General features: G+C 42.5%; 1 protein-coding gene across 3 annotated transcripts in view; it reads right to left on the reverse strand.

Moving 5' to 3' along the window:
• hipk3b (homeodomain interacting protein kinase 3b) overlaps nucleotides 1-12,767 on the reverse strand; it is a 35,660-nt gene that overhangs the window by 16,023 nt on the left and 6,870 nt on the right. For all 3 annotated transcript variants that reach the window (XM_079737277.1, XM_079737278.1, XM_079737276.1), the window contains exon 4: nucleotides 3,691-3,814. In XM_079737277.1, the coding sequence (XP_079593403.1) occupies nucleotides 3,691-3,814 (124 nt within the window). The remainder of the gene's footprint in view (nucleotides 1-3,690; nucleotides 3,815-12,767) is intronic.

Here is a 12,767-nt window from a genome sequence, read left to right on the forward strand (position 1 = left end):
TGGCAAGGTGCATCGTCACTCAAAATGTCTCGCAGTTTAGTCCCATTCTGTCCCTCAGACTACATCAGGGCTACAACAGGAGAGGCGCTGGTTAACTTATGTTTACATTCACATGCTTTTGTGTCGCGTTTAAAGCCGCTTTGAAATGCCGCTGCGATGGCACATTACAGGATATGCAATTGCGAACCGAAACAAGAACAGGGAAATTCCTAGTGCAAAAAACCCTTGCTTTTGGTGAAAGGCGTGCCACAGCAGCTCTTCTGACAAACCCACTGACGTAAACCTACGGGTTTAAAGAGAGCTTAGCAACAAGCTCAGGCCTGTAGCCGCAGATAGGAGGCTGTGGCTCAGGGAGCAGGCAAAACAGAACGCGCTTCTGTTCAAAGAGGCATTCATAATGACATTGCAAACAGAAGTTGTTTACTTCGACTACCAACCATGCAGGACTCCTAATCGATAACACCTTAGTGTCAAAACTCCACCGCCCTCCTAATTGAAACGACAATGTCCCTCATACACCTCCTCCATGGAGCTGGGGCCCTGAGTTTAGAGAGCTGGCCACCATGCATTCCTTGTGCTGCTCCTGAGGCCTGGTAATGTTGGAATTCATGAATCATTGCCTGGCTTAAACAAAGCACAGTGTTCCTCTTGAAAGGAGTTGTCAGTAGAAGAGGACATAATTTTAGGATGTATAAATCGGGATGTCCGCCAGGCAAATAATACTTATGCCATCCTAAGACAGCACATGCACTAGCTGTTTATAGTCTTCTCGATTAGCTTTCATATTTTCTGGGGGCATCGAGGACCAAAGCGACACCAGGGTTGAATTAGCATAATAACGAACATTTAAAGAAATGAATGAAAAAACATGAAATGTTGCATTTTATCACACACACACACACACACCTCCCCCCAGCCCACCAGCCTAATGAAAGCAAACACTTACGACAGCATAATCTGTCTCCTGCCTGCAACACAATACAAGGGTGAGAGACAGAGATCCAGATAAACACAATTGAAGAGCCAGACAAGATGAGAAGCACACAGGGAGAGCGAGATAGGGGGCTGAGGAATTCCCAGGTATCAAGAGTGGCAGGGCTAACTATAGCTGGGGGGGGGGGGGGGGCCTGAAAGGCCGTCCTAGTATTGAGCAGGGCTGTCACGCGACACAGGAAGAGCCGGGAGGCAGCCCTCCTTCGGTACACGCTACTACTGAAATGGTAATACTGGGGAGGTAAGTGAGGCGATGGGGGTGGGTACAAGACGACGGGGGGAGGGGGTCGCTGTGGGGCTGGGAAGCTGCAGCCCTCCTTAGGCACACGCTACTACTGAAATGGTAATACTGGGGAGGTAAGTGAGGCGATGGGGGTGGGTACAAGACGAAGGGGGGAGGGGGGGGGGGGGGGGGGGGGGGGGCTGAGAGGATGGGGGGAGCCAGGGTAAAGAGTTGGGAGTTAAAAATACATTGTGCTGCGTGGGATGGAACCAGACCCCGTGCAGAAAGATAAGAGGGGGGGGCTTGAGGAGGAGGGGGGACAGCAGCAGCAGCTCCCCGGGGTGCTCCGGCAGCCGAGCCTTGCGGGACGACTCTGTGTCATCCCACACCAGAGGCATGCTGGGAAACAGGAGAGAGCCTGTGACACAATTAGCCTCTGGCCACGGCCCTATGTGCGGAACGACATGTGATGATTTGAACATTTAGTGGCTATTAGTATTGGAAATGGCCAAAGCAGGCCCCAATGACACCATCGGCGTAGTGAGAGAGTCTTCCGGGGTGCAAATTGGGAGCACCAAAAGAGTCAAAGCTAAACGGGTCATTACTACAGGACTGTGAGTTTAACTGTGAGTTGAACGGTTAGTTGCGCTTTAGGATCGATTGATAGTAAAACTTTTCATAAGATCACGTTTGAGTCTAGTCAACCAAAACTTCTCTTGGGCTTAAGCTCCCAGGAATTCCTCACAAATTACCATCAGCAACGTAACAGTCAGTGGTCCCCTTTAGTGCCAGCAATAGCACAAGCCCAAACTTTAAATATCAAAGATTCAGTAAGATTTTAAGATATTTAATTGGGCTGCTGCAAGGCATGGCTGATCCAGACACAACCAAATCGGTTTATTGTTTATTCTTAAAAGTTACACGTTGGCGTTCTCTGGGTTTCTGTTTATTCAAAAGGTCAGTGCCTTAACGCCATCTGCCAAAAGAGAGAAGTCTGCCGGATTCTACCCCCTTTTCGCTTTTTCCACCTCGTTTTCATGAGGTTTTGACTCTTCATCTGGATCTAAACTCATTTTTTTCTTTCCAGTATGTGGTCTCTCCTCCCGCCCCACCCTCAGGCTTCCCTATCCGTCTGTCGGTCTGAGGCTTTCCCACCCCTCCCAGTGGGGATCCTTCTGAAGAACCTCGCCTGCTTGAAGAAGCTTTGGTGAAACTCTGATCTGCCCGTACACAAACAGATTCATATATTTAGCCTAACTCCACCAAGGAGTTGGTCGGGTCTCTTTTAGGAGGTGTTGGGTTCGCCCTTCTGTTATAGGCCTGGGGAGAGTGTGAAAAATTATGCCATGTATAAAAATAGGTTGGCAGGGCCATGGTCTGCAGTGGGGCCCTGACTGCTGTAATGCAGCATAAGGCATGGGGCAGTCCCTGGATCAGCAGACATGCTTCAAGCCTAGCCTGAAGCTCTCTGTTGGACAGCATCAGGCTAGATGGACTCCTGGGGTGGAAGCGGCTCTGCATAAGCCTTGATCTGTCTCATCCCAAGAAGTCTGAGTAGGGCACCCCCCAAACACCCACCCCCGCCAGACGGTTCAGTCTACCACAAAGAGGCCTCATTTCTACTAACTATGGAAAACAACACCACTCTCTGGGCCTGTTACAGCCTTCCACCGGAGTCTGGGGTCCCTCTCTTGTCTCACATAATCCATGCTTCTTCTAGCCTTTGTTTCTTCCCTGCAACTTCTCACAAGCCTAGTGTTCTCCCCGAATGTGTTTTCTATCTTATTGGGTACACAGCAAAAACCTCTTTAGTGCTTTAGGGAGAGAATCCCATATCCTAGATTTTAGCCACATGGGCTTCACTCTGCAGACTGGTGGTGACCATCCCTTTTTCTGACCCTTTCTTTAAGACAACTGGCTTGAGTGTCCTCACATACTCAGCCACAGCCTGACCATCATGAGACCAAACCATTCTCTCTTGTGGCTGCTTATTTCCATCCATCTTCCCGACTGACAGGTCCAGCAGAGGACAAGAGGGAAGGATAAGACTAGTATATGAATAATGTAGTTAAGATAACAGAGGGCAAGCATTGTGTTACTGGAGATGTGTGACTGGAGGATCAGCTATTTGGACAATCCTAGGGGGGTATCACAAAAGTGATAAGAGGAGTTAGGTGAAGGAATGAGGACAACATGTTCTAGCAAATTAACTCCCTTTATCGTCAACACTGTTATACACAAGCAAATCAAGGGACCTTCTAAACTGAAAATAGACGCATAAAGAGATAATGATTTCGCGTCAGAGAAAGAAACCAGTCATGAGTAGGGGTAAAAAGCTTCCGTTTATGATCACAGAGACAGGAAGTGGGTGGGGGAATAGAGGAAAATGACACATACATAAGACGGGAGGAGGGAAACCACAATAACATAAGAGTGGCTTACAGTTAATAAGTGAGGAATTAGAGGCTGTTTACCTGGTCATACTCCAGGGAGCCCGGGTACAGAGGCCATCCCAGGAAGAGCTCTGCTATCACACAGCCCAGCGACCACATATCTATGGCTTCACAAAACTGCAGTCCCAGGATAATCTCTGGAGCCCTGCAAAGGGGAAGCAAAATACACAACTGTCAAGGAGCTGTCAAAACAAAAGTTGATGCATAGCATTATAGACCTTGTAAGTGACTGCCCAAATATGGCAATGGCACCTGCAGCAGCAAAACAAGCTGACGCGACTCACTGACCTAGACGACCATTATCAAATGTATACCCAATTCAGAATTTTACTTGAACCTGTAACAGGAGCACAGAGAGACATTAGGACAAAATATTGACCTAAAAAGTATCCTTTTTGGAAAGCAAGGAAGTAGCGCAGACTTCGAAAGAGATGATAACTTGAAAACCCTGTTACTTTTTCTCCACAGAGAAGTGTGGAAATGTAAGCAGAACAATGATGATAATTAATAATGATGATCAGATAATGGAATACTTATAAATCTCCTAGGCAAAAACAAAAAAGTTGAGTTCACTTGAAATAACTTCCACAAAAAAGGTCATATTCAAGTCATCGTCTACACACGCTTGCTATTGTCATTGTATTCTCCATTAAACAATGCCATTAGCCACACAGATGCTTAAAGCAGTTGCTGTGGCGCTTCTGCTGATTGGAGCTCAGGTGTGTGCAGGTGTGCTGCTTGACAATGCGACAGCAACAGTTGTGAGCCAGCTATCTCTGTGGGTCCACTCCAGCCGGAAGTCAAGGGGATAAGATAGTGGGTTAGCAGGTCAGCGTGGCCGGGGGGTTAGAACTTAAGAGAGGCTGAGTCGTCTGCTACTAAGCGCTGGGAGAATTAGGAGCGCAGTCACTACTCTGCCCTGAAGCTAAGTGCTACTTACTGTAACCGCAAGTAACACGTAATAGCACTGTGATAGGGTGTCCACCGGGTAGGTGCTGCTGACGCAGCCCTGTCAGCACCCATATGGGTAAGACCGCCTGGCAATTGTCCCTGGGCCAATGTTTAGGCCACACACAACCCGTTTCCTACAAGTCCCGGTACATGTCTCCATACGGCTCAATATCATGACGATGCAGTAATCAACTAATTCATGTTAACTTATTACTAGAACACAGAGGCAACGGAAAGAAGTATATTTTTTGTGTATTGAGGTATTTGTTTAACACATAAACCCAACCATGGAGAAAGCTTTGTTTCTTTGTTAACACCCATTTCTGTTTAAATGAGTGCCAAAATGTGTCACGTATCCTCTTCAGCATGGTAGCCAAGTGCCTTTCCCTAGGCACCAATTTAAGACAGACATGCGTGCTTAACCGGGATGTTATTGTGGTTGGATTCTAGTAAATGATGGGTCTTTAAATCTATTCCAAGTTACTGCAGTACATATAGAAGCGTATGACCATGTTCCTTCACTGCAATAAAATTACAAAACAAAAAACCACAAATAAAACACACCACCAAAACTCTTGTAGCCCCTATGGGCTTTTTGACTGACTAAGTTAGAAATACAAAGCAGGACAGGTGCTTTAATACTGAGTCTATCTAGAGAGAGAGGTAGACAGCCTGGCTGTGAAATCCTTTGGTCTTAGGTCACTATGGTGAGCGATGGAACATGCGTAAGGCTGGCAACAGCCAAACTAGGCACCACCAAAATAAGCTCCAGACATTCAATCTCATGGTAAAAGCAAATGCATGGCGCAGCTGGCACAGTATGTAGCATAGCTGCAAAAACCCACCAGGCAGGCATGTCAACCATTTCAGCTTCAAAGACTATGGCATATTTAAAAAGTACATCCATTTCCGACTGGGGCTCGGCTCATCACTTGATTCTATGCAACACTGCCTGGTTATTCTTACACTCATCCCTTTACCTTTTATGATCACAATGCTTAAAAAAAAGACACATTCAATATTCACTGAGCCTGAGGTTTCACCTCCATACCCTCAAGCTGTCACAATTTATGTTTTACATTGACATAAATAACCACTGTGCAGTCAGCACAAGGAAGTGATCCTATAGTTAATTGCAGGCCTGAATTGTATAAAATAAATTCAGAGCATGCACACCTACTTACGCGATGCTTATCTTATTTGCATAGCTTATTAAATCTGCAGCCAAGATGTGAAGAGTCTTATTGTCTTATTCGGTGCAATACAAGTCTTTGAGTCATGCCTAAGGAAGGACAGTCAATAACACAGACCTAACATACATGTGCATGACATGCAACAATTATGTACACCTTATTAAAGAGAAAATGACAACATGTGTACATGATTATATACTACAGTGTAGAAAATGCCTTCCTCAATTTATTGAACCAATAACCTCCATTAACCATGTCGGTTTTCCAGGTAGACAAGGCAATTGGTTGCCTAAGCAAGGGCCACAGAAACACTTAAGTATGGGATTACAACCGGTTGGCCAGCTCAATGCAAAGAATGCAAACTTTGAACTACTTAGAAGCTACTTACTACGTATAAGCAATTAGGAGATTGTGGGGTTATAATCAAATTCAACCACTGGTTACAATGCCTTATGTTCTGCGCTTGATTATCAATGGTGAGTATGCACATTTTGGAAAAAAGATCCACTACAGTGGATAAACCTGAACTAGGCATTGACATCAGAAAGAAAACAATCTCTTAACATAGTTGGGGATCAGACTTTGGGTGGTGCTGACGGTTCACAACTCAGAATGAAGCGGTGGCTGTCGCAAGGCAGCGTTAAATCTCTCAAAGCACTCGATTTATAATTATGTTTACCTTGGACTTTCACACAAATCATATCCGGATGTTTACATAAATATGCCATGGAGGTACACTTGGCAACCTTGCACCAAAACAGCTTATGCATCCACTGATATCAAAAGATTATGCTTTTTTCTCCAAGAGGAAGGAGACATTTACATATGCCAAATCCAAGGAATCTAAATGCATATTAAAGGCCAGATATCGTAATTGTTACTCCTACTGATAAAAATGGCAGATCAGGAGCCCATGTAATAATGTATACACAGCAGAATTGCATAACTACAACTACATAGCGTTGTGCTTTTCTGCGCAACCGACCAACGACCAATACCGACTAATGTTTGCTCTCCAAAAACAAACAGGCACAATCCAAGTAACCCAAAGCTACTTGTTGTGACATGAGGCAAGTGCGCTTGTGAAATGGCGTTTTAATTACTAGGAAAGCTACCACTTCCAAAACGAACGGCGCTGTTAAAAGATAAACTACTATTAATTTACCAAAATGTATGTGGCAGAAGGAGACATCAAAATGTATGTGGCAGAAGGAGACATTTGTAGGAGTCCATCTATACCAACTTGAAAACACTCATGTTACGCCATAATCAATCCAGCTCATATGTCCTCACTGGTATTTCTGGAAACAAAATTTAATTTATATTCTTAGGATATGCAGTGCAGACCAGAGGGAGGTTCAAGAACAGTGAAAGGGGCAGCAAGATGCCTTGTGATGCTTCAGTCTCATGTGTTTTGGTCTTCACACACACACACACACACACACAAACACACACACACACACACACACACCTAGAAAACAAAGACCATCAGTAATTCGATATTTCCATTAGGGCTGAACGATTAATCGAGTTCAAATTGAAATCGCGATGTAATATTAACACGTGTGCAAATCGCAAAGGTTGCGATAAAAAATACATTAAAAAATTACAAGATAAAGTGATTTGTTACCGTTACTGACTGGAAATCCGTATGATTCATTTATTTTTATTTTTAGTTTACCATTCAATAGTTAAATAAAGAAGTTTATAATATAAATGAATCTCAACACATCGGCCTGGCCTAAAGGAAAGAGCAGTTTTTATGTTGACTGCTTTCAATGTTGTGTTTGTCATACTAAAGAATGATTTATTTATTTTTTAGTGAATAATACACAACATAAGGAACTTAATAAATTATAAAAATTGCACATTAAATCGCAATCGCAATATTGGTCAAAATAATCGCAATTAGATTATTTCCCCAAATCGTTCAGCCCTAATTTCCCTAATTGGTGGAAATTAAGTATTTTGTATGATGGGGATGGGGGGGGGTACAGTCAGCGATATAAGACTATGAAGGGTTTTACATAATGACGAGAAACGGATGCAGATAACACAATAAGCACTCCAACAATACACAGTCCAAAACAATAGCAAAACCAAAACATCCACGGCTGTCCAACCTTTACCAGTATTCAAATTAAAAACCTGTTGACAAAGTCAGAAATCGAGAGAGATAAGGACATGATGTAGTATTAGTCACCAGTCGAGCATTAGGGGTATTTCGTCTGTAATGTCATACCTTTATGCAGTTCAACAGTTAGGAATAAATGTGTACGTGTACAAAATGAGAACTGGCCACATCTTGACAGGGGAAGTCCAACCATGGTTGAATTGAAATTACATACTCCAGAAAATTCCATATCACCAAGGCTATCAAGAAAACACTGTCAGCTAATATGAAAGAGAAAAAAATAACTACCTTTCATGGCTCAGAGGCTAAGGTATCTAGATTAGCAATAGGTGGTCAGGTTTAGGTGTAGGGCTATATCGATAAATCACATCACAGTGGTCTGGCGATATCCTTATGCTGAACATGCTGCCTGTACATTCAAATCATATGTTTCAAACTCAAGCAGATTGTTACCTAAAATATGAACACAAGTTATGAATAACCTATTTTGCACTACATTTAGTAAATATTAATGCATTCAAGCATTACGCTTCAATCTTGAGCCTTACTTTTGGGGAATCACAACATTGGTGATGAACCAAACCAAAGTACACAACTGGAACAGGTCCAGTGTGGGACCATTGCATTGCAACAGGTATAGCGGCCAGGGCCAACCCAGCACTGAAAATGTAATTGAATGACAAATGAAGCCTAGACTAAGCGGCAACACTAGATGGATCTGCCGTTCCCCTGAATTTCCAAGAGGAAGCATCATTGTTTTGGCCTAAGAGCCTCTAGCACATTTTTGCGACTCCCTTGTGGATTGTCGTTACCCAATAGCATCAAGACTTTCCCCAGTCACAGAGTTCAACCGCCTGTTTCTTCACTCCACAACAGCTGGTTCCCTTCCTCCCTGCTCTGTTCATCGGTCTCTCATCCCGACATAGGCCAAGAAGGAAGGCTGCTAAATGTCCACAGAACAAACACAAACATAATGCATGGCTGGATACCAAAACAGGCAGGGGAAGTAGAGGCCACTAAAGAAACCTTCAAACTTAAAGGAAAATAACTGTCTGTCACCGTGCTGACATCACACAGGAGGCAGGGTCAGGGATATCCCCCATCTCGGACAAGATAAAATGTGTTTTCTTTGCGATAGGGAATTTTCTTTTTTAACTAACCATTAATTTGGGCCTGACAGTGATGACTTAACCAAACATAAAAAAATGATGTGCATGTTTATGATTGCACTTCTCAGCTATTGAAGACATGAATTCATTGGAGCTCCAGGCCATCTCGATTTATGTAAGGCAATTGTACAATAACAGAGGGACTCCATAAAATGCACATTCGGTCTTTAGTTTCAATGTAAAAAAGGCAAAAGCAGATTTAATTGGAAAATCCCATCAACAACTCAATTATAGGTTTGCCTTTGGTTACTAGTTAAGACGAAAAGTGACTTTTCTTCATCCTAATAAACATCAAAGTCTACATCACGGTATGCTAGTATACCATAGGGCCCTGTGCATTTTTATACGTTATGGTATTGATGAAAAACTACTTTGTATTCATGGCCGATTGCCTTTCATGGATCAATTCTATGTTATACAAATACAAGTCAGCATGAACAGAGTTAAGGTTACCCATGGGAACACCAAAGCTTAAATAATGTGACATCACATATCATAAATCTCAATTGTGTCCCAACCACTGGCACTGCTGAGATAAGCATATAAAGTTGCACAGTCAAATGCAGGTAAAATGTGATATTAACTGGTTTGACATCAGGGTAGCCAGGAATCATTTTCACTATGGCTAAAACAGATGAAGAATACAACAAGCAAAGAAATTATCTCTACATTTAACATTCAATGCTGGGATCTAAGTCTAGAAAGTGTGCAAAAGTTATGTTGATGACAGAAGAAATTACAAAACCGCTGGCTCCATAATGGAAGAATGGAGCCTTTCTGGAAGTCTTTGAGGGACTGTAATTCTATGCACCCTCATTAAATTCTGAATTATTCATTGGAGCACAGAGAAGGTTCAACACAACAGTGACGCCCTAGCTCTGGATTTATGGGCACTTCAGTGGAATGATACACATGGAAAAAAAACATGGGCAAAAAATTTCATTGCGTTTCTACTTCTAAATGTAACGCAAATATCTGCGCTGTTGGAATCCACACCAGTTCGAGCCTATAGTCCTTCAGAGGAATCCACATTCTGACGACGCAAAAAGGAAGCAACAAATTCCAGGCCCACCTGTGTACAGTCTGTCACTCTAAATCATACCACTATGTGTAAAACACACAAGGTGGTTGCACAAATTAATTGTAAAAGGATGTAAAGGGTCCAGTTTATATTCCATTACTTTGGGCAATAATAGTGTCAGAATATGCAGCACACAAACAAAGAATGCATGTAATACATTCAATTATTTAACCATTTTGAATCAAAAAGGGTGGTCGGTTAACACAATTTTTGACTAGGTTCTGGCATGCTTTTTTTTAATATTTTGACAACCCTGGGTTTATGTCAAGTAAAAGTGTCTGTTAAATGACTAAATGGTAAAGTTAAAGTGGGAACCTTAACAGTTTTATCATTCCTACTCATTATTGGATAGGAATGACACAATCCCTCTGTTTTAAGCCACATGTCAAATACAAATACTCCAGATTTAACCTCAAAACAAGCTCATCTGAATTGATCAAAGACATTATTTTCATCAAAGACGGTCAAGCATACAACAATACATGTCTGCCTCCAGACAGTTCCTGGACATCAGTGGACATCAGAGGAACTACAGGGAGAGTAGGTCTAAGTTGATGTGGTGGGTACACAGAACACAGTGTCCACCCCACACAAAATAAAACAAGCAAAACAGCTGACGCTGGAACCGGTTGACCTTGAATCAGTAAGTGAGAGCTCTCTAGCATTTCACTCATTTCATTCTGGACGCCCGTTCGTTTCACCATCTATAGAAGTCAAACCACATTGGCTCTCTTCCCATTAGCTATTTTAAGCACCCCATCACCCACTGTGCCTGCACCCTCGCAGTTTGTTTGGGTGATTCTCGGCAAACTGGCATCTATATTATTGCTAGAAGTTGACAAAAGACAAAAGAACGAAAGCAACAAGATCCTCTGCAAATGTATTTGATAGAAATGCCCCTTCTGAAAGGACAACAATGAAAACAAAACAAAAAAACAAGTTTCCATGTATGCAATTCTTTTGTTTTAAGATTCATTTTAGCATTTAAATGCTTTATTCATGCAAGATACAGTGAGAGTTAGACAGGAAGGGGAGAGAGCAGGGAGGACATGCAGTAAATCACCATGGCCAGGAATCAAACCCGGGTCGCTTCCGTAAGCGACCCAGCGACTAAGTGAGCCTTACGGGTACAGGCTTTACCCGGTAAGCCACTGGGGCGCTCCAAACATAACCACATTTTTAGGCTTCATAAATGCCCTTCTCTGTATAGGCTACATACATACATACATACATACTACTACATACATAATACTACATTTACAACTTTGTATAGGATTAACCGATTTAACACTTTGTTACATAGTGTTTCATTCATTGTGGTTATATGGGTCAAAAGAAACGTGGAGTTCAATGATGGCCACATTAAAATCAAATCCAGTGCAGGATCTGAATGAATTGTAGCCAGACCGTGTTATCATTTGGCAGGTCCTACGCTTAAGGGGGAAAGACACAAAGTGTTGTAAATGATTCAAAGAAATTCGATTTCAAGCCTTTGAGAATGAACACCTTTCCACAGCAGTAGTAGACAGAGCTGAGAGTCAAGGCAGCTGCACAGCTGACTTCCTGTACAGCAGAGGACTACAGAGCTATTTTGAGCCACTTCCTGAAATATAGTACATTTACCAGAAGAGAGAGGAATGCAGACCACGGTGTTTAGCTTGTCCTGAATGTGTGCGTGTTATTCAGAAGAGAGACGGTCTGTTATACATTGCTCTTCGAGTCTGACCTCACGTTTTAGTAAATATCTAAGCAGCCAAAGATAGCAGCCAAAGTGTACCTGAAGTTAAACGCATGGAAAACAGGATTGTTTTGTGTGATTTTTTTAGAACGCTAACCTCACCTGTCAAAACAGGAAGTGTCTCTGAAATAACAGAGATCGGCATCCAACCTGCCTATTTGTGTTTCCGTCACCACACAGGGCTTCACTAGTCCACTATGAGGACTAATTCAAATGTAGGCAAATGACCTGACACAACAGACTGAACTGTACATCTAAAGATGAAAAATATATATATTCAAATCCTAATATCCAAAATAGGTTACTAAAAATGTAATCAAAGAAAGGGCGCTCTGTGTGTTTGTTTGAGGGAGTGAGTGAGCGAGTGAGTGTGTGAGTGAGTGACTGTGTTTTCTCCATCCGCTACTGATGACATAGGGCACAGGATTGGAATTGGATGACGCACATTAAATTAAGCCTTCAGCATGACCAAAGCTAACCTTTGAAACTGCAGGATGAGGCCTGGAGACCTGAGAACAGGCAAGCAGTGCTGTGTATATAGTACATTCTGGTACAAATTATTTTGTACTATAGCCAACAAGAGCCTGCATCTAACACAATATTAAACAACAAGATTCAGGGTTTTTTTCATTATGATGGACATTTTTTAATGGTCCAAAATCAGTTTATGTCAAATTTAGTGTTTTACCTGGCAGAGTGGAAAATCAGTCAAGCAATAATGACTGGTAATTTTCACATTTTCCTGCAAATTGGTGAAATGTATATCTCATTGGCTGGTGGCAGGTGTACAATTGGAGCCTGGACATTTGTGAATGAATTGTGTTACGATTAA

This window comes from Pollachius pollachius, assembly GCF_949987615.1.
Source record: "Pollachius pollachius genome assembly, chromosome: 5".
Classification (NCBI taxonomy): domain Eukaryota; kingdom Metazoa; phylum Chordata; class Actinopteri; order Gadiformes; family Gadidae; genus Pollachius; species Pollachius pollachius.